Below are 25816 nucleotides of genomic sequence, written 5' to 3' on the forward strand. Positions count from 1 at the left end.
TGCGAACGCTTTTATCTCTTATCATTCACTAAGACCGCAGCTTGCCTGGTTTCCGTGGACGAGTGTACATCTCCGCGATAACACAAGTTGTTCAAATGGCCGTTGATATCCTTCGCAAGAGGGGGTTTTCTGTAGATTACCGTGATCGTTGCATACAACGACTTTCTTGCAGTAACGCGGGACTTCAGTTATCACCATCATGAAGACCTTCGACTCCAAACCCCAAGATGAGGGCCGCGTTGAGCAGGACTTTGCCGTCGGCTCGACATACGTTCCCGATCTGAACGACAAGGCAATGGAGAGGCGTGTTGTCCGGAAAATCGATACGTGGATTTTACCGTTCATTTGCATATCATACCTGATCAACTTCCTTGACCGAGTATGTATCGCCTAGCCAAGACATATCACATCACTCACGCATGCAGGTAAACTTGGGCAATGCGCGTACACTCAACAATGATATCCCGGAGAGCAACATCGTCAAGGAACTCGGTCTTACCGGCAATCGCTACAATATCGCAGTTGCAGTTTTCTTCGTACCCTACGTTATCTTCGAAGCACCCAGCAATTTCGCCATGAAGTACTTTTCTCCTTCGGTATGGATTGGCCGCATCATGATCTCGTGGGGCGTCATCACGATCTGTACTTCAGCTGTGTCGAGCTTCTCTGGTCTTCTTGCGGTGCGATTCTTCCTCGGTGTCGCTGAAGCGGGTTTCTTTCCAGGTGTGTGATCCTTATACAAAGGTTGAAGGTGAAAATCGTACTGACTTGCCATTTAGGTGTTGTCATGTACTTGTGCTACTGGTACAAGCCGTCAGAACGTGCAACGCGACTCGCCATCTTCGCTGGATCCGTCGCCGTAGCCGGCGCATTCAGCGGCCTTTTAGCAACGGGCATCTCCTTCCTCAACGGCAAAGCCAACCTGGCAGGCTGGCAATGGCTCTTCATCCTCACCGGCATTCCCGCGGTACTGTTCGGTATCGTGGTCTGGATATGGATGCCCAATTACCCTCAAGACGCAAAGTTCTTTACGGAGGAAGAACGCGCTTTCGCCATCGCCCGCATGGGACCCTTCGCCCCCAAACAAAGAAGACAAGACTTTCAACGCCAAGATCGCTAAACAGACACTGCTCGATCCGTTGTTCTGGGTTTATGCTGTCAGCTACTTCTTCATGGTCAACAGCTTGAACAGCTTCAGTTACTTCTCGCCCACGATCGTCGCCAACCTCGGCTTCAAGGGCTACATCGCGCAACTTCTTACCGTTCCCCCGAACGTATTCGGCTTGCTCATCATCTTGGGCAACTGCCTGCATTCCGATTACTCGCGGGAGCGCATACGCCATGCGTTGGCTGGTCTCGTCCTCGTTGGTACCGGATACCTGCTTTTGGCACTCTTGAAGAACTGGATCGCTCGCTATGTCGCAGTGTTCCTGATTGCGTGCACGAATTCAGCCGTCATGCCATTCCTGGCTCACCGCACAGCCACCGTATCTGGCTCAACAGCGACAGCGCTGGCTACTGGTGTCACGATCGCGATCTCGAATTGTGGAGGTATCAGCGCGCCATTCCTGTTTCCAAGCACAGATGGGCCGAATTACCCAATGGGCAACGTAAGTACTGCATTCACACTTGTTCTCAACATGAACTAATCTTCTCCGAAGTGGACTGTCTTCGCCATGCTGTGTGTCACTTTCTTGTTGACTATCTACCTGGGCGTCCGTCTAGGCACGAGCTCCGAGTACCGCGACTTTGCCCCGGGTGCGGCTGAACAGTTGGCTGCACGCACCAGCCTGGAGGGCAAAATCCCCGAAGATGGCAGAGATTCTGCGGAATATCCAGCAGCCGCGACAACCGCGACTGCAGAGTTGAAGTGAGCGTCTTGCCATCTCAGCATTCGAGTAGGGAAGTATATATACACACGAGCGTTCGACTCGATACACAATGTAAACCAAAAGCAATAATCAATGGACATGCAGTATGTACTACTTCGACACTAAGTCCCTCTCCGGACTTGCCCGCTTTGTTGAGATGAACCATTGATGTCTCCGGGCAAGAAGACGAAACTCTGAAGGGTTCGTGTGCCTCCATTCTGCTTGTGTCTTCCCTCCATGCAGCACAAGCCTCCCCGCTTAGTCCATAGTCATGCCAGATTCACTCACTGGCCCGTGACATGCACAGAACAGAGATTCTACGACAAAAGAGTCAGTGCGCGACTGCGCTTGTCCGTCACGTGTATCCGAGGGGGCATTCTGTCGTAAAAAGAGCAATGCTGATATGAATGTGTGGATGGCTTAAGGTTGAGGTTGAGGTTGATGGTTTAGGAGCGTGATAGAGGGAAGAATTAGTGCTAAGTCAGAGATCTTATATCGAAGAAGCGCGGTTATAGCGGCAAGATTTCAAGCATAGGTCAGTGAAGTGAGGCTGCTTAGGGAAGATGAACGAAGAGAGTAGCTCATGCCGAACTGGGTGTGAAAATTGATCATTTCTCCTTGTTTGTAGCAAAGTTGACGTCATGCGCACGCAGCGCTCACCAATCCGCAATCTTCAGCACCGCCTCCTGCGTCCCAAACACCCTCAACGTATTTCCAAACTCCTTCCAGAACGCCGAGTCGCCGTCGAGCTTCGGTATCATTTCCATAACATGCCGCTCAGACTGCTCAATGGGCACCCAGCCACTCTTGTCCTGTACGAAGAGCTCGTTTTCCCAGGATCCGGCTTCCGCGGCGGGCTCGTCCTTCCATGCCTCGGCGTCCTCGAAGTCGATCGCTGGCTCGCTTTCTGGTGAAGCGGCTTCGTCGGCTTCGGGGTCGAGGCTCAAGTCGCGGAGATTGTCGAACATGTTCTTGGTCTTGGCGCGTCGGTCTGTGGCTTCTTTGCTCTTGACTTTCTTCTTTTGCTTGCGCTTCTGTCTGCCTGTTACGGCGCTAATGTCAGCGAGGGGTGGCAGGGCGACAGGCTTCTGGGCTTTCTCTCGGCCGTCACGGATAAAGTCTTCAAGGTCCCCATTTGTGTTCTTGGCCCCGTTGGTGAGAGGTGCGATGTTGGAGGGATGCTTCTTCTCGTGCTCGGCGCCCAACTTTGCAGCAAGACGGATCATGATCGTGGCTGTTAGGAGACTGTCGTAGCCGGCCTCGTGGAAAGCTTCCTTTTCTTGGTACTTCGAGTGGTCTGTGTGGGTGACGATGTCGGGCAGCGGCTGCTTGGTCAACCCTTCGGCGATCTCCTGCAAGGTGGGTGACGCGTTAAGGTCCCCTTCAGCATGTGTAGCAAGGTACTTGGTGTCGACAATCTTCGGAAACTCCTTGTGGATGGCGTCTCGGAAGCCTTGTAGGGTGTCCTGGGTGGGGTGAGTAAGATGATGTTGACAATGTTGGTGATGATTAAAGACAGCCCAGGTCACGATTGACATGGAGTATCAAACAAGATGCACTTACAGGTAGTTCGCCAACAAAGGTCCGGTACAGGTACACGATATCAGTGAACATGTTGTGGCCCACCAAGACAGGTTGCCGCGTTCTCAGTCGCTCAACAGCCCTGTCATAGCGGTCACGCACATTGTGAGAATCTGCAGTTATGTTGCCAGCGACATAGAGAGGCTCTGCATGGTCTAGGTTACCTTGGGCCAGTGCCTCAAACACCCATCGGAAGCCCGATTGACGGTTAACCTGCTCCTTGACGCGGCTCTTGATGCGTCGGTTGTTGTCGGCCTCGCGTAAAGGGTCAAAGTTGATGATGCGCACGCATTCTGAGCGACCCATGGATACAAGCTCAGGATACTCGGCTCTAACGAGTTGATGGACGAGGCGCTTTTCGAAGCGGGATATTGTTGGAATAGCAGGCTGTTCTTTGAGGCCGGTGTGAGTGGTGATGGCAAGGGACTCTGAGGTGCCAGCTTTCCATTTGATGATAGCCTCTCTCACGCGGCGCATGAAGTCGAGCGAATCCACGTCGGTGTCCTTGAGCTGCATGTCCGCAGGGGGATTCTTGTTTTCTAGTCGGTCTGCTGTCGCCTGCTTGATCTGCTCTGCCTCCTGCCGCGACAAATACTCGACGCCATGAGTGAAGGGCTTGGCCATGTCAAAGCCACATCCTAACAGGAAGGTTATGGCGCCACTCTGTAGGCTGATCTCGCGCTCGAAATCCACCCGCTCGGAGATCAAAGGGCTGATGTTGATGTTGTAGGGCCTCAAAACATACTTGTTGGCGATGTAGTCGAATCTGGCGCACGTGATACCTACCTGGAGGATCTGATAGCGGTTTGCGCCTTCCTTGGCTTCGGCATAACGCTCCTCGAGGGTGAACCTACCAGCACCGGAACGAGGCTTGTTCGGAAGACGAGAGGGTATGCCAGAGAGCTCAAGGTCAAAGGACACGAAGTCGGCCTCGGAGATGTGGATGAATAAGCCCAGCAGGTGATGCGGAAACGAAGCTGCGTCGACCTCCATGATTGGCGAGGATGGGTGCAGTGCGAAGGAGAAAGTCAATCCAAGTATCCAAGCGGGCGCAGTACCAGAGATTGAAGCTGTAGCTGGTGGCAAGGTAAGAGATTTAATGGCTGTGCTGTGGTAAGTGATGAGGTCAGTCCAAGATCAAGCGTCGAGACACGGCTGTCTAATCGACTCAGCGGCGTCTCGCAGAGCAAGACAAGCCGCGTTTGTCAAACGCACAATTGTTGTCGCGCGCTCTCACCAGCCTCAGCCAGACGCGGATTGGTGTCGTGATAGGAAATGAAGGTGGTTTGGCTGCAGGGATCAGTCGGCTGCGCGTGATGATGCCAAGGCCAGTTGACAGCGGACGGCAGCCGAGGTTGGAGAATGTTGACAGGCACCGAGGAATGCATCAACACGCCGACGCCAACGCCAGCACCGACTCCTCTTTCACCGCCATGAACCCTGGCCGCGTCGCATAGCCTCTAATACCACAGTCGCGAGGGTCCTTCACTGTAGTCGTGAATATGGCTACCCTCTACGATGATATGAGCGGCTCGCGCTACCTGTCGTCGTCCATCTCGTCGCTCTCGGCGTCCCGGCATCAGTCGTCCCAGATCGCCAAAGCCTACCGCCAGGCCGCCCAGCTGTTTCTTACGCGACGACTCCCGGAGGCGCTCTCGACGATTGAGCCTATTATTACTCCGGCGCCCCCGGACGACACCAATGGCAAATCACATGACGGGGAGCTCGTCGGCTATGCTCCCATTGCTACCGCGTCACGGGGCACGCGGGTGAAGGTGTGGAGCTTCTACCTCACCTTCCTCAATGCAGTGGTCGAGCTCGGCGCGGAAGAGGGCAAGCACGCGTTTGGCAGCACGAGGTGGAAGCAGTTGGTCAGCAAGTGCCGCGATGGCAGTGTTTGGGATGAGGTGGTTCGAGACGGCTACGCAGGGGTTGACGGAGATGTCGATGCAGATGTCGTAGTCAATCTGTGAGGACATGCCATACTACGAGGGACAGGATATCACGTGCTAACACCGGCATAGAGCAACCCTCCTCCTCACCCACTGCCCGTCCCAGCGCCTGAACCAGCAGAAGCTCGAGACATATCTCTCCGCGACTGCCACCCCGACCTTCGACGTCGCCTCCCACATGTCCTCGCCCTCGTACCAACGCCGCCAATCCCAGCGCAGCGTCCAGAACGGCACCGACACCCCCCGCGACCTCAACACCCGCATCAAGCTCCTCGAGCTCTACACCCTGCACATCCTCCCGCGCAACGAAGAATGGGACTACGCCCGCGAGTTCATCACCATGTCCGAGGTCCTCGACGACGAGCGCAAAGAAGCCTTCCTCCTCGCCCTGCACTCGCTCAAAGAGGAAAAAGAAGACGCCGAAGCCCGCGAAGAGAAGTTGCGCCAGCAACAACAAGAACAGATGGAGGAGCGCCGCAAGGAGACGGAAGCTCGCCGCCTCGAACAGTCCCGCGCCGAAGATGAGAGGCGCAAGCGCGAGGAGGAAAATCGCAGACAGCCCAGAGGCAGCGATGAGCGTATACGTCCTCAGCACAACATCATCCCCACGCCCACCTCACGCACCTCCCGCCAACCAGCCAAGCGCCCCTCCACGCCGCCGCCCGGCTTCTACAACCGCGCAGCCACCATGTTCGCATCGCTGCAGACCATCATAGCAGACGCCGCCCACCAAATGACGGCGAATCCCATGGCGTTGTTCCGCACGTTTTTGTTCTTGCTGGCTTTTACATTGGCCGTGGGGCGGAGGGATTTGCGCGAGAGGATCATGCGGATTGTGAGGACGGCGTGGGAGAAGGTGCGCAGGACCGTGGGTATGGGGGTTAAGGTCTCGTATATTTAATGATGTGGGGAGGGCTCTCGTATGTTCATGAACTGAATTTGAATGGGATGAGATGGGATGGAATGGGGGTTTTGGTTAGCCAGAGTCGAGCCACGCATGTGCTGGGCGCCGAAACTTTGTCATTTTCCATATATGTCATCTTCTCAGCTTCTGTCAAATCGTTCATGTAATGGAACATGGTTAGAGGCCACAGTGATCCGCATGGTCCGCTTTTGATGCCTGTGCATTCTTCCCAGGTTCTGTTTGAGAAATGGGGATATATACACCTCCTCTCTCTCTCGCCCTGATGCGTCTCTCCTCAGCTCATGACTTCTAAGGCATAGCGATATAAATGTATCCTCTCTCCTCTTGTACATTTCTTTCATCACACACTCCCATCTCCGGGTCCCAAAAAGCTCAAGAGAAAGCTCATATGGTCTGAGCACTAAAAATAGATTCTTCTGCTCTTCATGTCGTCTTCTCGTCCTCTATCGAAAATGAAGGTTAGTGGCTGGACAGGTCTCGTGTGGAGAGCTGCGGTGATTCACGCGGACGTACCTTGACAACCACTTCATCGAAGCCTCCACTACAACATTTTTTACTCCTAGGCCATGTCATTCCTTTACACGTCCGGCGATATAAATATCTCCTCCCTGTCCCTTCTCTTTTTCTCAACATACACTGTCTATTCTAGTTACAAAAATGGCACATTATAATTCGGTGACGTGCTTTCCAAAACCGAGCTCGAAGGGTTCATGTTCCAGGCACCTAAGACTGCTCTCAAAATACGTATGTGCCGTCTGCTCGAGCTTTGGTAAGGTAGGAACTTAGCACAGGGCGAATGTGATGATGATGGTGGTGGTGATCATCATCATTGCAGCTGTAATCACAGAGTTTAGATCGATCAGGGTGTCAGAGTAACAGAAGGAAGACATGCGCTGATATTTCTTATTTCAGAACAGAGGAGAGGAAAGAAATGAACAGGTCTATCAAACCTTTTGGGACTTCATTGAGTGTGGAGTGTGCTATCGAAGAAGAAGAGGAGAGGTTTCGAGGGCTTTATTCCCCTCCCACGCACTACGCCAGTAATGCCGAAAGACGCTGCGAATGTTGGATATGTCTTTACTCTCGCTCTCGCGATGCTGACGGGTATGGGGTATATAAGTACCACATCTCGTCTGTGATCCTTTCTACACTTCAAGCTGAGTCGCTTTGAACAAAAAGATTGGGGGATGGACCACATCACATGTCTCTGCCTTTCGAAAATCCAGATTTTTCCGTGGACATGACTTTTCTCGAGTGGTGTGTCTGTTACCCTGCAGCAACGTTGAACGACGGTGGCAATTATTATCGCCGCGCTGAATGATAGGTTTATATTTCACATCTTCTTCCCCCTCCTTCCTGCTTACAACTGTCGCAAGTCCTGGCAGTTATCATAAGCAGCATTTCTTCGAATTTTTGAACCAGAACAGGTGGCAGACTGACCATGAACGTCTTTGTAGGTCATTTCAGGATATGACCACGTGTAGCAAGGATATTTGGTGAACGCAGTGATTCTGTGAGTATAGAGTGAGACAGAGGAGTTCTAAAATGAGGGCCTTTTAATGGCATGAGTTTCGTGGTCGTGGGGTATATAGTCCGCGCTCTTTCGTAGAATCCAGGACTTCTGGCCACACGTCTCTACTCACGAAATCAAAAATAGGAAACACGAGTCTCTATGTCTCTTCTACAGGTAACAGCGATCTACAACACCATAGGTCTAAACCTTATGACTTGACCAATAAGAGGACGATAGTCAGTATGTAGAAGTGAAGATGGTTATCATCATCATCATTATCATTGCGAGCTCCCATGTCGCGGTGAAATGGACGTGTTGAAGAAGAGCAGGTGATCGAAATTTGCCAGGTTTAGACAGAACAGCTTTTCAGCACATTTTTAGTTTAAGCCACAGAGGAGTTTAACGTAGCTGTAGCAGTGATAATCCTGGTGCTTTTACACCACGCCCACTCTATCAACTGCACCTTTCCAAGGTTGCCGAGATCCGACATAACAAAAGCAAGAAGAAATTTCTTTCAATGCAGTATCAATGGCTCCAGCTTCTCTTCATCGTAAGCCTCCCCGTCCATGATGCCATGAATGTATGCATCTCCAATGAACGTGTAGTGTGGGACGACTGTCGGATTTTCTGGCCAGCCAGCATCCCAAGTCGCCACAGCTTCTTCGGCTCCGTCATCAATAAACGGCCGCAAGATGTATGGGATCTTACCCCCAGGCATAATGACTACCATATCGCCAGGCGCCGAGGCGAAGGGGACCCACCCAATGTATCCCCCACTAGTGATGCAGAACTTCCTTCCGATCCTTACGGTATTGTAAGAGCCGCTGAATTCAACGATGCCGTCATTGGGACGCATATAGTCCTGTGAATCTGCATATCTTCTCCACGCCACGTAAACAAGGCAGTCGGCATCCACTGCCCGGCGATGTTTGTAGTTATGTCGCATGGTATCTCCACACATTGTCCTCCAAAATGCATTCCCTCCAGAGCCATACCTCCCACGTGGGTCGCCTGCAAATCGAGACGCCAGGCGCTGGAGTTCCGGTCCCTCGTCCCCCGATATCTCCTCACTCGACACTATCTCGGCTATAGTGTCAACGACAACACCTAGGGTAGTTGCTTGGTCGGAAGTAAGGAGATTGAAATCAGCTGAGCTTCCCCTGCACGCATTGTATAATCCAGCACTCAAGATCATGATGCGGAATGCCACGCAGTCATACTCGCCAGATCGCAGAGACGCAGTCCAATCTGGCACGAACGAAGACAAGCTAAAGGTCGACTCTCTTTCACCACACATGTAAGTGAGTATATCCAACGACCGACTCTGCCGAATCGCATTGACCGCTACCCGCGTGTACAATTCTGCCGGCGGGATGGTGTAATCAGCCCGAATGCCAGCGTGACCAAGAAGGCCTGAAACACCGTAAAACTTGTCACGTGGATCAAAACACCTGCGTGACCAGAACTTTGAAGCCAGGAAAATGATATCCACGGGCATCTGGGCGCGATGAGTTTTGATGGCATTCATCAGCAGCACCGCCTCGATGTGATCGCTCAGCGAGAATGGCCCCGACGATCTGTGGTTCCAGAATGTACTGGCCTGCTGGCAGCATCCCGAAACATGTATTTCGAAACAATTAAAAATGGCAAGAAAGATGTCGCCATTAATCGAGAGCGCCCCGCATTGTATGGTAATCTGCTGCGCCAGGACGTATTCCTGAATCGTCCAGACTCTCGTGAACCATGGCAGTGAGAAGAAGCTGATAAGGTGATCTCTCAGTATATCCGACTGCAGACCCATACCTTGAATCTCGATATGTGGATCGAGGAATGGATCAAAGTGAAGCTTGGGATCCGCGTGCATCTGCTGTAAGAAGCCCATGGCTACATCACTCCCTTCCCAGGCTTCGCCAAGGAAGATAGTCACTGTTGAGGCGAGGCTATAGATGTACTGCATCTGCGCTACTTGGTTGGTTCGTTCGTTGAGATCATCTTGATTGATACATAACGCATCGATCCACATGATGCGTTCACGATCTTGGCGTAGGTGTTGGAGAGCGGAGTAGAGATTATCTGTGACCGAGACTTCATGGCCTTCAACTTCGATTGTGCGTTCTGCTTCAGGACTGCCCCAGGTGTAGGAAAGCGCTTCGAAGGGCGGTGGATTGCTGAGCGAAATGAGGCTGAATGTGCACTTGATGGGGTCTTTGACTAGTGCTTCGCGCTGCGCAACATTCTTGGCCGGGGATTGCGGGTCAGGAGAATCGCTGGAGTGCCTTGGCAGGATGTGAAGAAGGCGGATTTGCCGTTTGGATTCGTCAAGCGGAGCACATATGAGTATGTCGAGCGGCATCTCTCCATCGCTGGAGCGGGCTACAGTACAGATCGTCTAGGTTGTAACTCTTCCAGGAATCGTGGACCTTAAGATGATACTCACTCCAATGTGTATGAGCAGAGGATACTGTGATTTGTGTTGAAGTGGGGAAGTAAGCTGACACGATGTGACGTGTCAAAATGTTTAGCGTACATACACTAACTAGAGCTAGCCCAGATCTCTTAGAGAAGAGATATGAAAATGGATTTTCCCCTCTTTCTCAGGCGGTACGCCAGAGAACAACAAAGCCTTGAATCATCGTTGGTGTTACCAATGGCGTATAGCAGCCAGCACAATACTGAAGAGTTAGCACTCTATCGGTACACGCTCTTAGATATTCTTCTTTTGACTGTGAAGCGTCTTTTCACGCTGCTTGATCATGTACGTATACATCTTATACGACCCTAGATGCCATGTCAGCCTTGTGTGATTCACACGATCTGCGCATATTTACCAGGAATATATAGCATCAAACAGAACCAGAAGATTGGTGGTATCACGGAATTGATCTCGCCAGCAGGTCCAATCGCCCTGTACAGCAGCCACCACTCGGCACCAATACCAATGGGGTAGAGTGGATAGAACATCGTATACCTATTGTTTCATCAGCATTTCTACCAGCCCATCGTTACGTCTGTCTATGTACCTCACCCAAACTAGCCACCCCGGTGCCTTGTTCCAGAGATTGGCGGCCAGGTACAAATATCTCAAAGTATCCGCCACACTCCATGCCAACAACAGCGCCAAATACGCACTCGAGCTAGCAGTACTGATAGGAAAGCTGTACCAAACCATCCATACTTGTATCACTCGTGTGACGACTTGTAGAGCTGTGGTGCTTACTGGCGACTTGATCAAGCCTGGATGAAGTAAGCATATCGATCGGTTATAATGAGCAGATGGAAAATACCGGTGGCTGAGTGTAGAACTTCGATCAAGGAAGCTGTCTGAATCCATCGCGCTTGCGACTCTGTTGCGTTGAAGAGGTTTTGTTTGCCGTTCTTCGCGTTCGATGCGGCGTTGATGAAGACGGATGTCCAGAGCGAAGCGAACAACAGGTTATACCCTGTGAGGTATAATTTTCGGGCTGACATCGATCAATCCACTTGCTTGCGTCGCGAATAATGGTTACATGTTGCGCGATGCCCTGTGAAAGAAATCGTGGTGGTGCTCGGAGACGGGAGCGGATGGAGTAGGAAGGCCGAGCCGAGGTTAGAAAATGGGGTCCATCGTCGTGTGAAGCAGAGCGATCCGTCTTCGCTTCTCCATCTCAGATCTGTGTCAGAGCTGAGCCATGTCCAGGTACATGCAAACAGTTCGAGTACGCTGAACTCTCCATCTGCATGTTGAGAACCTGGTCAGCATACCTACGTAAATCGATGTCGAAGGCTTCTGATTCGTCGCTTTTTGGCTAAATAGCGACCTTTGCACGCTAAGGGCGAAGCACGCCTAATAAGGACGGCTAGATATTTTTATCTGCTATAGGTAATCAGAATATTTATAACCCTCTTAGGAACATGCATTCAAACAGGCACTCAGGCCAGGGCTGAATCGCGGCACCTGGTTAGCATTTTCTGAATGAGCGAGAAAATAGATACACCTGCGCATCTGGCGCAAGCTTTTGCTGTAACATTCAATTCCGATTGGATGTTCTCGGTCCAAACTTGTGATTAGAACGCGTCTTGAAGCTCTGAATGCGACTTGGCTATGCAGTCAGCTGATGAATTGGACATGGCGGGCGACACCGCTGGGGGCCTTTTGGAAGTGGTAGATACATATATCAAAAAGACAGCACTTTCCACGAGGTCACAACACAAATTAATCCGCCTTCAAAACAATAAATTCCCCGATGATGGCATATACTACTCCATTCCTCGACGCGGTTGCCAAACGTCGCTCAGTGTACACGCTGACGAATACGTCGCCAGTCTCACAGACCCGCATCACTGAGATTGTGCATGAGGCACTCAAGTACTGCCCTACGCCTTGTACGTAGAATAACCCACTGATCTATGGAGATCGTTCAACTTCATTGAAGTCCTGCCTCCAAACGATGCTAAACAATCCGCAGTCAATGTTCGCAGCAACCGCTGCATAATCCTCTATGGCGCCGAGCACACTGCACTGTGGACGCATACCGAGGAAATCATGCCTTCCTGTGCTCCCAAAGATCTATTCAATCTACTCGTTCCAAGAATTGGCATATTCAAGAGAGCCTACGGCACCGTAAGCTCTTACCATATTTACAAATCTTGCACACCACTCATCCGAAATAGGTCCTCTTCTTCGATGACCCAACCACAGTCTCCAATCTGCCAGATATGTTCAAACCTGTCTTTAAGGAGTTCGCCAACGTTCACGAACCCGCGTCGGGAATGCTGCAATTTGTGGTCTGGACAGCGCTTGAAGCTGAAGGGCTTGGATGCAACTTGCAGCATTACCAGCCGCACATTCTGCCGTGGATCAGAAAGAAGTAGTACGTCTTTGAGATAATTTCAAAAAATAAGATGACGCTGATGCCCTGTAGCAATGTTCCGGAAAGCTGGACTTTGGAGGCCCAGCTCGTGTTTGGAGAAATGACTGAGGGCCCTGGGGACGAGCCAGAGAGGACTTATTTGGAGGAATCTTTGAAAGTCTTTGGAGGGAACGATGCAACAGGTTCGAGCTAGTGTTAAGAGCGAGGTCTTCAAGCTGCTACTAGGGAGTAGATGAGCATGTGCCGGCAGAGGCGTGGAGTGTCTTAATGAGTTTATTGTACACTGTTGATGCAGCCTTGGCACTTCGCGCCATGCGATAACTTGTCAGCATTCAAACAACGTGGACCTAACATACATGCGACGAGGGTGGCAAGACACTTCATAGTAACGAGTTGCAACACCGAAACAACAACCTGGTAATCTTCATTGTCACACAGTCATGTAAGCAACATACATCGTGGTCTCAAGACTTCATTGAGAAAACACATTTCTACTAGCTATCATCTCCAGACCCAACCAAAATTCATCTCTAGTACCATAATCTTCTACCGTCCCCCTGCAGCGCCCTTGATGCGCATATCGCCTCCAAGCGCACCACCGACACGTTCTCTGCCACCAGCACGGGCATTGCCTCGACCACGACCCCGGTACTGCTTCACACCACGGTTGTTGCTGCCACCAGCCTTGAAGTTGTCAGTGCTGTTGTTGACACGCTTGTGCTGCGTCTCGTTGCCGCCGTCATCATCTTGGTCGCGGCTACGCTTCCCAGTACCCTTGGGGCCAGTTGGTGCATTGCTAGGAGGAGCATTAGCAACCTTCGGTCCAATTGGCGCATCGGCAGGAGGAAGAGTCTTGACCTGCTCAGCAGCGGGCGCGACAGCCTTCGGCTTGACCGCAATACCGACATCATCGCCATGCTTAAACGCACAGCCCTTGCCGTTGGCACAGTCCGAGCGAGTGGTGCTACGGGTACACTTCGCACCCTCGTTGTCGTGCGAAAACTCGCAAGCCTTGCCCTTGGTGCAGCCCTGCGCAGTGTTGACCCACGTGCAGAGCTTGACCTTGACAGTGTGTTCAAAGGTGCAAGAAGTACCCTTGTTGCACTTGCTACCGAACTTACACTTGACGGCGGAGCGAGCGGCTGGATTTGCGCTAGTTGAAAGTGGTGGAGCGTCGCGAAGGGACGTCTTGCGCTGGGTGGTGTTGACAGCGATGCTGGCGGCAGGCTGCTCGATGGCAGGCTGAGGTTGCTCGCCATGGACAGCAGCGACTTTCCAGGTGATCTCGTAAGTAATGCCATCAACAGAGACATTGACAGTCACGTTGTCGCCGACGTTGTTGAGCTGCAGCGCCGACGCCATATCGGGTGAGGAACCCAGTAGGGTTTGCGGGCCCATGCTCATCATATACTTAGCCTGCTCCAAGTGATGGTCAGCTACTTCCTGCATGCCTTGCGCGTGATCGGCTTGCTGCTCGGCCAGGGACGTGTCCTTGGCGACGGTGATCTCATCCTCGAACTTGATGTCTGTGTCGTCGAGTCCGATCAGGGTGTCATCTCCGCTGTCGTGACTAGCAGGTAAGAGCTCGTCATCGTCGTAATCGATCAGGTCTTCCAGGTACTCTGCGGCGGGCGCAGCGATCATGGTGTCGTTAGCAGGACTATCCGAGAGATCGATGTCGATGTCCGTCTCCACTGGCATGGTCTGAGTGACGGAGGCTTCTACGGTCGGGGTGGTCTCCTTCGGCACGGTTGCGACTGCAGATTGGGTGCTGTGAGTCATTTTGCTTGGTGTCGTAGTGCGTTCGCGATTGCTTTGTGGTTGAGTGAGGTGGGGTTGAAGTTGGTAGGCAGGGTCGCAGCGAGAGTTTTGCTTTGAACAAGCGAGATTGATGTGCGGGCTTTGTCTAGAGACAAGCTTTGCTGAATTTGTATGTGACAAAGAGCGCAAGATCGGTGTGGGCGTGAAAGAAGCTGGTGTGGTTGACGCAAGTGGTGCGATTGGCGGCGTGTGTGAAATTTAGGAGTCTTTGTAAAAGGAAACAAATCTGCTCTGAGTTGATATAAAATCAGAACCTTAGGGATTAGAAGAACCTTTTCGTGGAGTCGGGCGCAGGTTATGTAGTGGAAGGCTGGGACGCGCTCGGACCTTGTTGGTGAACGTGAACAACAACAGCTGAGAAGTGTTTGCCGTTCACCGAAGCTATGTGCAGCCACAAAGGCGCGACAATTACACGGTGAATTCCTAGAGAGTATTTTTTTCCGAGGCAGCTACAACAGGACTGCCTGGTACTCATATGTGGAGGTGCACAGGCCGTGTGACTCGGTTACGCAGTCTTTCACTCTTTTGCTGGTCCAAGTGAATAGAAGTATCGACACACGTAACATAGAACCATGAAAACTTCCTGAATTCATGAATGGCTCCGCTTCAAGCTTTGTGTAGTGACTATCTTTCATCGTACGCACTACAGGTAATTTCCATTCTCCCTTTTGACAGTGCCTCGCAGTGCTCAATCAATATGGAGAACGGCACCTTTGCCTCCATGCAAGTCTTGTGTTTTGATTATTGCAGCAATTTGATAACCTCTTGAGCTACAAATCTTGGAGACCGTCTCGGAGTCGGCCAGGCAACAAATTATACTGAGACAGTGTGCCAATTCGCACGACTAGTGCGTGTTCTGCCAGGACGGTCTAGAGCCTTGCACGCTTGCAACTCGACATTGAAGTATGCAACGATGTCGCATCCAGGTGGTCGGAGGTGATAGAGATGTAGAAATATGTCGCTTCATGTGCTTTTGTCGCGCCCAAAAAGGCCCCAGACTCGCGGCACCGCAAAGTGTCAGTCGTGCAGATTTCGGGGAACCGTAGATGGCTGAACGGCCGCTCGATAGCTCGAGTTAGCCTATCGGCTTTCTAACTACATATTACTGGGCTGACCACTGTCTGGTATGCAGCCAAAACTTAGCAACCCGTGCTATGTTATAACCTTGGAAGCTGTTTGTGTCTCCGATACACTCGAACAGAATCACACACCGCGATGGGGAATCTAACGGATGTCTTTGATACCACGTGCCCTCCTTCCTCATCGACGTCAGAGTAGCTGTCCATGCCCACCAGTTCCATCATGTCCTTTATGCTGCTGATAGGTCCGATGTTGGGAGGTGGGAAACTAACACCGTAGAAGTAGCCGGTTTAGCATTCTTCTCGCGAACGAATTTGGGGTAACGAAAAATTCGCTCCTTCTTCGCTGGGCCATCCTCGAGTGGGATCAATTTGACGTTAATCTTATACTACGGCCATCGATCTGCACAAACTAGAACGTGGAAGACTGGGCATATTCCAATTGTTCGTATCTGCTTGCGGAACATTTCACATTATTGGCTCGTATTTATCAGAAATTGTTTTATGGCAGCAATCAATTTCACACACAAAGAGTGTGCGTCAATAACATTGTGTAGTCGGAAGTTTCACTATTCATCACATCAAGTTGTGGTTGATTAGGTGAGAATTATACTGATTGAAGTCATTACACTAAAAATGATTGATAAATGGACCTAAGGTTGATTATATGGCTCATTTGTTGATCCTTACCGCCCTCGACTCGTCTCTCCACCATTGGCATTGCTCCATCCTGATTGCGTCCTTCTCATTCTCCATCACCGGTCCACCTTGGCTCGGCCTGTTCACTACCAGCTCTCTACCGTGTGCTCCATCACCCGGCTGATAAGTCTCCCACTTCGCGCTACCTTCACGAGAGTACTGGTTCGGGTCTCCACTTACAACGAAGCTCGCCCAGTATGCACTGTAAATGTCCGCAATTGCGGGGTATTGCGCGCTTGCCTGGCCTTGAAAGTATGCGCTGTCACTGGCATGAGGGACTCCCAGGTATGCAGGCGTGTAGTTCGGGGTGTTGAAGCGTGCCTTGTACACAGGCGCGCCGGCAGAAGATAGACGCGATGCAGTATCTTGTACGGGGCAAATGTATGAGTAGTCGGCGTATGAAGCAGACAAGCGCTCGAACTGCTTGGAGACAAAAGTTGCTGACTCCATGTTCGTGGAGTTCACATCTGGGTAAAGCACTTGGAGATCTGCCAGGTCTTGGTCATTGAGACCTGGAACAAGGGTCTTCCAGAACGTGAGAAACTGAGCATTTGTGCGCAGATCCTGGGGCACAAAGCCAGTACCCTCGTCCGTCATAGATGCGATCATCATCGGAACCTTGAAGAATGTGCCATCTTCACCAGACTTTGAGCCGCGCTTCTCGAACAGGGGTCCCGGCGATACTGGTTGCCACGGCCACGTAATGTTGGCGTTGTGGGCGTTGTACAGCGAAGAAGAGATGAATTGAATATCATCGGCCTCAGATGAGCGAAGGCACTCAAGCGCGGCTGAGCTGGGCGAGGTCGGGCAGTTGACATAGTCCATGAACTGCTCGACTTGGTTCTGGTACAACGGGTAATCGACGCCAGGGAACGCACGTGCTGTTGGAGATCCCGAAGAAGTAATCACCTGGTGGAAAAGCGGCTTGCCTTCGTCTTCTCCGTAGTTGTGGAAGAGGTGGATGCCAACTGCGTGTCCGCCTGCACTTTGTCCGCCAAGTGTGATCTTCTCCTTATCGCCCCCAAAGAACTCGAAGTGCTGCTGTAAGAACTCGAGTGCCTGCTTCTGGTCGCGTATGCCGAGATTCAGCAGGTCCTTTTCTTCCATGAATTTTCCTGGCAGAGTTCCCAATGCACCCAGCCGATACTGCACGGTGACAACCATGACTGGTTTTACACTCTTCTCGACGAAGAGAGCACCATCAAAGCTGCGGTGCGAGCCAGTCACAAAGGAACCGCCATGCAAATATACTAAGGCTGGCAACTTCTGGTCCATGGGAATCCCGGACGGGCGATAGACGTTGATCGTAAGACATGCTTCCGATTGCGGGAATGCAGCGTAGATGTTCTGCCAACATGCTGGGCCTGAATTTGACGCATCCTTAACTCCGTCAAAGGCTGCAGGCGCTTCCACAATTTTGAAGCGGTCGGTTCCTGCGGGCTGGGTAGAATATTCTACGCCCAGCCAAGCGTCCACAGGCGATTGAAATATCTCTACACCTTTCATATCCGCATGGAGTTGAATTCCTTGGAAAGATCCATATCCTGGTAGCGTAACGAGTAGCGAGGCATTGTGTTGGCTTGGTTGGTTTGGTGTTGGGTACTGCGAATACGGCCGGCCTAGGCCAAAAGCGCCGAAGTACCCCAACAGCAAGAAAGTAGTGGTGACAAACATCGTGATGAGCAAAAGCCTTCTCCGCAACCAGCGCAATGAGCATGCCATGCTTTCCGGGGTAGCGTTCTTATATAATGGCAGCCCTAGGGCGGCATCGGACATAGTTCTGCTGCCACAAGCTCCGGCTCGGTGCTATCACGGCAGATGGAAAGAGGCGGCGTGAAAGTAGCCTCGCATCGGCAAAAGTCCGGACCGTTGCACAATGGTCGTTGGTGGACGACCGTGGTAGTCGATGTGGTGGTTTTGGGTGACATGGCCGACGTTCTCTGCACGGTGACGGAGATCAGCTCTTCCGTACCCTGGTCAAGTTAGTGCCTTGCCTTGTTCAGTTCGGCATGTAAGGATAGGGCCTCCGTCAGACTCAAGTTACTGTCATGCTTGCACATTTCAGACATGAACGTCCGGAGATAGTCTGGAGAACGCAGGTTCTGTAAGTCCCATGCTTTTGGTGACGACCCCGTGGAGTTTGGTTTTCCCCACAAGCTGTCGGGAAGCAACGCCAAGCTACATGACTCTGTGCCAATCTCTTCGACCAGCACAGCCCTTGCTTCCTTGCTTGTTAAAATCTCGTCGTCCGGAGGCCGATCTTCGAGTCAAGGACACGTGCATTGCAAAAAACTTGCTGTGGGTTACAATCTCGGCTGTCGCGTCTGTGAGGCTGTGGGCGCAATTCGCGGTTGGAGTGTCCACTCCCAGTGTGACGTCGAAGGAAATCAAGGGCGATCGGACACCAAAGAGGGTAGTTGACAAAAGCTTGGACATCGGCAAGCAACACACCAGGACACGGTGGAGACTGAATGACAACGGTCGTGGCACGGCCTCGGGCAGAGAAGAATCTATGACGCTGATCAGTGGTTGCGATGAAGTCCTGTGATTTTCCTGACTTCCGAAGCTCTTCACAATTATTCGGTCATGTGATTGATGCTTCAAATTGCTGAAATTCATTGGCTCTCCTAACACCGACTATGGTGCAAAGCGTAACGGTGAGCGACATATTGTTCAAGCATCTCGTGCTATCCATTGAGCCGAAATTGAAACAGAATTCTCCATCATGTAACACGGCGCCCGTCATTTTTTTGCCCAGAAGAATGCACAATTATAAAAACATGTGAAATCTAGGCAAATTGTGGCTCTCAGCCAACGAATTGGAAAGAGTACGCCCTTAGAGGCGAGTAGCCCGACCGAACGTATATGCTTGACGGGCGTTGTTATGCGACTTTTACAGCACGTCAGCAGGTTTGATAGCAGTGTACCTCATATTCAGATACCTACATCTACTTCTTGTTTTCCGCAAGTTCCTTCTCGACTGCATCCGCCATCTCACCCAAAGTGTCAAACTTCCAGTTCCACACAGGGTCGTCTCGGTTGCCCATGATCGCGCCAGGTCTGAAGATCCACGAACTTTTGATACCCATATCCTTACACGGGTGATGGTCGTGAAATTGGCTCTGGGCTGTTTGCAACACCTCGTTCTTCTCCACGCCGAAATCTTCTTTCACTTTCTTGAGCATGTACTCAAAGTTTTTAAGATTAGGCTTGTATGAGCCGATATCCTCAGCTGTGTAGATGGCGTCGAACTCGAAGTCCTGAAGACCGGTGGAGGCTTTGCGGTTGTCGCGGAAAGAGTCATTGTCGACATTGGAGAGGACGACGAGTTTGTAGACTTTTGACAAGCGCTGCAGAGCAGAGACGCTGTCTGGGAATGCTGGCCAAGAGTGAACACTTGCGCCAAAAGCTTCGCTTTCTGCTCTAGTTGGCTCCTGTAGGTCAAGCTCTTTGCACATTGCCGGATGAATGGCGGTCAGCAGCTGGGAGTATTTGAGACCAGGATTGCGAGCTTGTTCGGGTACCTGGACCGCATGGCAGACTTTGAGGATTTCCTTGGGGTCTATGTCTTCTTTTTGGGACTTCTTGAGCATTGGCTGGAATGCATCATAGCAGCCACGTTCCCAATCAATGAGCGTGCCGTAAACATCAAAGGAGAGAAGCTTGAAGTCGGTAAGTTTGGACATGACGGATGAGTTTGAATTGAGAGTTGCGTATAGGTCGCAGAGGTTTGATGTCGGTCTGCCGGCTACTCTTATATCTGTTAAGTTCCAAGCACCGATGCTGGAGACGGACGTTCTTGGACCCCCACTTAGCAAATAACGTGACGTTGCGGGGTCGCGCCCTACATGTACAATTTGAAATGGATTTTGGGGCGTATGTCCGTTATAGGGCGTAATTAACGTGGGTTCGTCCAAAATGATCTTCAATGTGTATACTTGCAAGATGCTCCCGAGTATAGCACGCCGCCATGCGGCGTCGATGTAAGCTAGAGTCGCTTCCAGGCAACAGCAAATGCGTACCGCATCTCTGTGACACCTCATTAGTGTTTGTGGACATGACATGGATGCACCGTTTGGAGGATCAGATGGCACTTTAATGATCGTCGCAGATCAATATGCTATATATGTCATGCATCAACAGGGAAGGGATACTACACGGAGACAATACCACTTGCTGACAGACCTTTCTGTACTCATGTGACACAAAAGCAATGTTACCTCCCCGTTTACATGTTGTAAGGCAAATTGCCGATCTTTAATTCCAGTACATGCTTGGTAAGCTTCCACAGATTCAGACTCAGGGCCGGATCCTGTGCCTGCTTGGATGGTTCCGTGACCTTTCGATCTGGAATGATGTACGAATTCTGCACCTGCTCGGTCGCGATGTCATGGGAAGTAGCAGCGAATAGAGCTGAACGACATCCTTGCGAGATCGGATCCTTCAAGAAAGGCCGCACGGCAGCGACACCAATCTTGCCCAGAGTGCCGTAGGCTTCGACTGCTTGGTCCTGTTGGTCTGTCTTGATTCCACCAGGATGTGTAGCATTTATCCACGGCATTCCTTGTGAGCCTGTTACCGGGCCGAACTGGCCGTCCTTGATGCGTGAGTATAGCTCCCGCAGGAACAAGATCTGGGCAAACTTGGTGCGATTATACAATAGCGCGGCACCGATGTCTTGGTTCACCTCCTCGACCGATTCGAACTTCATACTGCTAGTCGCACCTTTATGTAGGTCGGAGGACTGGTGGACGATTCGCGAGTCCGTAGTCTTCTGAAGGATGGGTAGAAGAGTGAGAGTAAGGTGTGCCTGTGAGAAGACGTTGACCTGCATGTGGCTGTCCAAACCATCCCTTGTCTCATTGTACACTCCGACACCCAGACCAGCATTGCATACAAGCGCATCGAGCCTGGTGAGCTCGTCCGCTAACTGCCTCGCGACCTCGTCTGTCTGCTTGAAATCTTGAAGGTTGCACTGTCGCCATTCGACTTTGCTGTTATCACCAAACTCCTTAAGCGATTCCATTGCGTCGTCCGCATGTTCTTCTTTGTTGGACAGAAGGTAAATCTTCGCGGGATTGTGTTGGAGGATATGTGCGACGATGCCATAACCGATGCCCGCCGATCCACCAGTCACCACGTATATCTGGGTCTAGTGTTAGTTTTCATCGTGTAGAACCTAAGAGGGTCATTGGAACTCACCTTCCCGCTTAGATCTGGAATGTCCTTGTCGGGATTGAATGTGTTGCTGGATAGTCCTAAAGCTGCCGCCATGGTCAAGTATGAGGAGATCTTTGCGGTATCTCGTGTGTGGTAGATTTTGTGAAGGCAGCAATATTACCTCGGCCTGTACAGAGTTGGAAGATTAGCTACCGTGCATGGCGACACAAAGCACCATATATCTCCTGGACGCGCTTTGAAATGATGTCGTCATAATGAAACGTGGATAGACCGCCACAAGGTGATCTTGTCGCATGCCTTTTTGGGCAATATGGTAACGTCGCACACGTGCTGAATTACGAGACGAGAACTCCTAGCCATCTATCTGGAGCGCTGCATCGTTGGGATGGACGGACGACTTTCGAAGAGATGATTTGAGCTGAATCGGCCCGTCCCATGGCTGCGGCTTTGTCAGCAATAACACGAAAAACATCTCCCAACGCGAAGTCGGCCACGAACATCTGCCATCTCACATCTACGTATGGTCAACGCATCATCAGTCTAGGCCTTTCTCCTTCGATCGTTTTATAGTCGGTAAATTTGACCATGTACACAAAGGTATTTGACACACATACGCCTTGGAAAAAGTCCAACATCCAAGATACTTGACATAAGAGTTTGCTCGCGAATCCTCATGTACCAAGAGCTCAATTTATTGCTGATGGAACTTAACTGCGCAGTTCTGCAACTAACCAGCCGTGAACCCCGGTGACGTGACTGTCACACCGACCTGAAGCAAAGGCAATTACTACTGCTGCCTCGGCCCGCTCTTAACATGCTCAGTGTTGTAGAGTGTGCTATGCTCATCATCTCGTCAAACACGATCTGACATTATCTGAACGTAACACTTGAACGAGCTGCTAATTGCCGATAACGTATTGTCAGTACAGACATTGTCCCTACTCATCTTCAAATACCCAGAAGCTCTGCAGATTACAATATCTAGTCTTGTGTGAGGGCTAGGACTGTAGCTGCGACCTTTTCTGGTTATCCCTGTAGAAGAATGATGGGGCCATATATGTGCCAGGCGCACTTTGTTGCTCAATTAGCAAGTGAGTCCTTTGCTCAGCGCCTCTCAAAAATCCAAAGCCTGCCTAGTAGATCACGTGCACTCTTTCCTTTCCCTCGCCCTGACCTACCTCCTACCATATAAACACTATCCCCCACTGCTCTAAAGTCTCCTCACCTAGCTCATCCCGAATCGATTCAACTGCGGGTCATCATCAGCAACATGAAGCTCTTCCTCTTCTTTCTCATGCTTGCGGCTCTCGCGGCAGCATGCCCGCCACTCTTCAATGACTTTGCCTTCCGAGGAAACGGAACCCACACAACTCAGGATCTCGTCCGCGACCTCTTCGATAGTCACCCTCAGACTGGATGGAGCGAAATCGTCACGTTGGTATGTAACAGTATTTTGCTAGCTATTCGCGATGTCAACTCGTTTGGCCATTCGCAGAAGCGCTATTTTCTATACCACAGTTGAGTACCAGATGCTAATTACCCCACTCAGACCGGCCAAGAAGCGCTATCTACCTGGCCAGCGGGTCGTATCATGTATTGCTTCAGCACACCCGACGCTCGCAAGCGTTATGAGGGAGACATACAACAGGCGTGGAACTTGTGGTCGAACCTCCTTGGACCGGCTGGTAAGGAGAGTGGGCATAAGCTCCAATTCTTTGAGTATATCTGGAAAGCCGATGACTGGCAATACTGCTACTTGGAGCGCAAGAAGCCTGATGACCCGTGGATTCCTAACCCCAAGGTTCCCTACGGTATCGCTTGGATTCAGGAGGACGTTGAACGCATCCCGGGAAAGGGACCTGCCGCTGTTGTTGGGTAAGATCATCATGTATCGATCGTAATTAACGCACACAACTGACTTCTTGACAAGCTATGTTAACGAGAATTGGCCGCGCGGTGGAAAGCCTGGACGCATGGGTATGACTTTGAACAAAGATCAAAGAATCGACTACGGTACCGATGAGGCTTGGATCGCCGCTCTGGCTCACGAGCTGGGTAAGTACGCTGTTGTACTCTCTTTGGAACTCGCTAATACCTGCTCACAGGCCATATCTTTGGGCTCTGGCACGAAAATCAGCGGTACGTCAAATCTGCAAACATTGCAAACTATTTCACTAACACCGATGCCCAGCCCGGATCGCAATCATTACATGCTGTTCAGATGCAACGCGTTGCCTGGCTACGACGAAGCCAAGTTGAAGGTAGAAGCCGACAAGCGATGGTCCATGGAGCAAGTCTGCAATGATGCAAGCATTGCTGCATATTATGGCTTTTACGCTATCAACGACCACGATACCTCTGATCACATTGACCCAGGTAGCGTCAATGTCGGCTCGCCTTGGTACTGGCGCCAGAACTATCCTGACCGGGATTATGATGAGGACTCGATCATGCATCTCGACTCTCACGTTGTGAGATGGGAGCACGATGAAGTCATGTTCTCTCGATTGGCGGCGTGGGTCAACCGTGGTCCAGACTTCGTGCCACCGAACCCGTACACCGATGTTGATCTCGACCTTCAGTACACAAATTTCGCGCCTAGTGAGAAAGATATCGAGGGCGTCAAGAAGCTATATGATTGGTCACACCCGAACTAAGTTTGAGGATTCGGAGTGGAACCTAGCAGGTAGATGGCCCAGATTGGGCTCGTAGAATGAGTTGAGCGATAGACACCAGAACAATCTGACGGGAACATCGAAAAAAAAAACAGGATTGTTAGACTTCAAAACTATCCATGGTCCGGCAATGCCAGATATTTGCTGCCTAAATGCACGGTGAACTATGCACATGTGCTAACCTTATCCAGATGGACCGGAGGATAAAGACACGCGACATTCCATCTCTTTACCAAACACACCCTCACAACCATGTTACAATAACCGGTCGAGCTCCAGCGCGTGTGCTTTCAAGCTCTTGAGAGCGATGGCGAAGCTCTCAAAGCTGCGCGCCTCGTCAGCAAAGAACTGGGCACTTTGGCGACCGAGATCTTGTTCCGAAAAGCCATTTTGAACAATACCGACGAAAGTGCACAGAAATTTGGAAAACTCCTCAAGTCCTCGATGAATTGACAAATCTCTAGTCTCATAATTAATACATCGGACGATCCCGAATTCTCGGGTATCGATCGTGAGGAAGCTGAACTTTCAGAGATGTTCCTCGAGATGCTGGAGCTCATACACCAAATTAAGAATTTACAAGAGGTGGAACTCAAATTTGCAAAACAATGCGCTGTCGAGGAAGTGACCAGGTGGTCAAGTTGGACAAAAGGAGTTGCCGAAACGCTTCGGTTTCGCAACAAAGTCTTCGAAAACTTCCTATCAGCACTGCAACAGGCAGGAAAAATTCAATATCTAACCATCAAGAACCTGCAAGACTATCACAACAAGTCGATCTTCGAACGTCAGGATTTCAGGATCATACGGGATAGGTTGCCGCAGTTGCATCTTCAGATCGCGGCTGAATACGACGAAGCAAGTCCCGAATACACCATCGAAAAGCCGGCATTACACGCAGGATATACACAGGATCTTCCGAACACATGGCTCAAGCCTCTCAGTGGACAACTCACACATCTCACTCTGTACGGTGCCGAGAGTATGTGTATGTGGGGGATATGGCCTCTCGTAGATTTTTGTAATATCCCAACCTTTGCGCATCTCAAGTCACTGAGCTTTGGACGCTTCACGGTCGTACACGACTGGCAGATTGACTGGATTTTGTCGCATGCGGAGACACTGGAAGAGCTCATCCCGGACGATTGCCCCATCGTCACGGCACTGTACATGGACGACAAGCCAGCAAAAGCGAGCTTTCCTGACTTACCCATTCTCAGGTCTGGTTGAATGGGGAACGTTTACTTTACACAAGTACCACTGCGCTGGTATGCGGCTTTGGCGCGCTTTCGCACGAAGCTGCCGCAATTGCATCACTTCGCGATGCGCCACGGCGATTGGGAGGAAGACTGGCCCTTTGAGCAGCGCCATCGGCTCATCAGCGGGATTGCAGATTCAAGATATTATATATTTGACTGCGGCATTGTGCCTCAGTGGATATTTGGTGGGTCGAGACATCACAAAAAGGAATCACACACTTCAGACTGCGCCCAGATCACAGTGAACTTGTCAAGTTCCCGACATGTACTACGGAGGATCGGCAAGCTTTGATGAAATTGCTGGAATGCGTCCAACAGCGAGCAGAATCACGTAGATGAGTACAATAGGCGAGGCGTTCAGTAATCAAAGCAGGCTGCCTAAGTCAGGGGCACCCGACAGTACTTTCCCGGGT

At 51.0% G+C, this 25816-nt stretch overlaps 12 protein-coding genes across 12 annotated transcripts; 5 read left to right on the forward strand and 7 right to left on the reverse strand.

Annotated features, from left to right (window-relative positions):
- Positions 1-92: 92 nt before the first annotated feature.
- On the forward strand, positions 93-1874 carry SNOG_12966 (hypothetical protein; the record flags this gene model as incomplete). Its single annotated transcript, XM_001803128.1, has 5 exons — positions 93-379; positions 426-723; positions 780-985; positions 1041-1610; positions 1662-1874. Exons 1-5 carry the CDS (start codon positions 200-202, stop codon positions 1872-1874), a joined length of 1467 nt encoding a protein of 488 aa, XP_001803180.1. The 5' UTR covers positions 93-199.
- Positions 1875-2527: 653 nt separating this feature from the next.
- Positions 2528-4445, reverse strand: SNOG_12967 (hypothetical protein; the record flags this gene model as incomplete). Its single annotated transcript, XM_001803129.1, has 2 exons — positions 2528-3337; positions 3435-4445. 2 exons carry the CDS (start codon positions 4443-4445, stop codon positions 2528-2530), a joined length of 1821 nt encoding a protein of 606 aa, XP_001803181.1.
- Positions 4446-4954: 509 nt separating this feature from the next.
- SNOG_12968 (hypothetical protein) lies at positions 4955-6755 on the forward strand (the record flags this gene model as incomplete). Its single annotated transcript, XM_001803130.1, has 2 exons — positions 4955-5421; positions 5477-6755. 2 exons carry the CDS (start codon positions 4955-4957, stop codon positions 6303-6305), a joined length of 1296 nt encoding a protein of 431 aa, XP_001803182.1. The 3' UTR covers positions 6306-6755.
- A 1601-nt stretch (positions 6756-8356) lies between these two features.
- Positions 8357-10195, reverse strand: SNOG_12969 (hypothetical protein; the record flags this gene model as incomplete). Its single annotated transcript, XM_001803131.1, has 1 exon — positions 8357-10195. The coding sequence occupies one exon, from the start codon at positions 10193-10195 to the stop codon at positions 8357-8359; it is 1839 nt and encodes a 612-aa protein (XP_001803183.1).
- Positions 10196-10328: 133 nt separating this feature from the next.
- On the reverse strand, positions 10329-11341 carry SNOG_12970 (hypothetical protein). The gene is made up of 4 exons (XM_001803132.1): positions 11127-11341; positions 10863-11076; positions 10671-10810; positions 10329-10620 (listed from the first exon to the last, which is right to left on the reverse strand). Exons 1-4 carry the CDS (start codon positions 11308-11310, stop codon positions 10547-10549), a joined length of 612 nt encoding a protein of 203 aa, XP_001803184.1. The 5' UTR covers positions 11311-11341; the 3' UTR covers positions 10329-10546.
- Positions 11342-12068: 727 nt separating this feature from the next.
- SNOG_12971 (hypothetical protein) lies at positions 12069-12885 on the forward strand (the record flags this gene model as incomplete). The annotated part of the gene is made up of 4 exons (XM_001803133.1): positions 12069-12204; positions 12288-12442; positions 12493-12692; positions 12744-12885. 4 exons carry the CDS (start codon positions 12069-12071, stop codon positions 12883-12885), a joined length of 633 nt encoding a protein of 210 aa, XP_001803185.1.
- A 353-nt stretch (positions 12886-13238) lies between these two features.
- On the reverse strand, positions 13239-14474 carry SNOG_12972 (hypothetical protein; the record flags this gene model as incomplete). The annotated part of the gene is made up of 1 exon (XM_001803134.1): positions 13239-14474. The coding sequence occupies one exon, from the start codon at positions 14472-14474 to the stop codon at positions 13239-13241; it is 1236 nt and encodes a 411-aa protein (XP_001803186.1).
- A 1790-nt stretch (positions 14475-16264) lies between these two features.
- On the reverse strand, positions 16265-17965 carry SNOG_12973 (hypothetical protein; the record flags this gene model as incomplete). The annotated part of the gene is made up of 1 exon (XM_001803135.1): positions 16265-17965. The coding sequence occupies one exon, from the start codon at positions 17963-17965 to the stop codon at positions 16265-16267; it is 1701 nt and encodes a 566-aa protein (XP_001803187.1).
- A 1274-nt stretch (positions 17966-19239) lies between these two features.
- Positions 19240-19977, reverse strand: SNOG_12974 (hypothetical protein; the record flags this gene model as incomplete). Its single annotated transcript, XM_001803136.1, has 1 exon — positions 19240-19977. One exon carries the CDS (start codon positions 19975-19977, stop codon positions 19240-19242), a length of 738 nt encoding a protein of 245 aa, XP_001803188.1.
- A 542-nt stretch (positions 19978-20519) lies between these two features.
- Positions 20520-21565, reverse strand: SNOG_12975 (hypothetical protein; the record flags this gene model as incomplete). The annotated part of the gene is made up of 2 exons (XM_001803137.1): positions 20520-21437; positions 21494-21565. 2 exons carry the CDS (start codon positions 21563-21565, stop codon positions 20520-20522), a joined length of 990 nt encoding a protein of 329 aa, XP_001803189.1.
- Positions 21566-22742: 1177 nt separating this feature from the next.
- On the forward strand, positions 22743-24129 carry SNOG_12976 (hypothetical protein; the record flags this gene model as incomplete). Its single annotated transcript, XM_001803138.1, has 4 exons — positions 22743-22910; positions 23022-23347; positions 23403-23611; positions 23723-24129. 4 exons carry the CDS (start codon positions 22743-22745, stop codon positions 24127-24129), a joined length of 1110 nt encoding a protein of 369 aa, XP_001803190.1.
- A 552-nt stretch (positions 24130-24681) lies between these two features.
- On the forward strand, positions 24682-25374 carry SNOG_12977 (hypothetical protein; the record flags this gene model as incomplete). The annotated part of the gene is made up of 2 exons (XM_001803139.1): positions 24682-25132; positions 25160-25374. The coding sequence occupies 2 exons, from the start codon at positions 24682-24684 to the stop codon at positions 25372-25374; spliced, it is 666 nt and encodes a 221-aa protein (XP_001803191.1).
- Positions 25375-25816: the final 442 nt, after the last annotated feature.

This window comes from Parastagonospora nodorum (assembly GCF_000146915.1).
Source record: "Parastagonospora nodorum SN15 chromosome Unknown scaffold_24, whole genome shotgun sequence".
Taxonomy (NCBI): domain Eukaryota; kingdom Fungi; phylum Ascomycota; class Dothideomycetes; order Pleosporales; family Phaeosphaeriaceae; genus Parastagonospora; species Parastagonospora nodorum.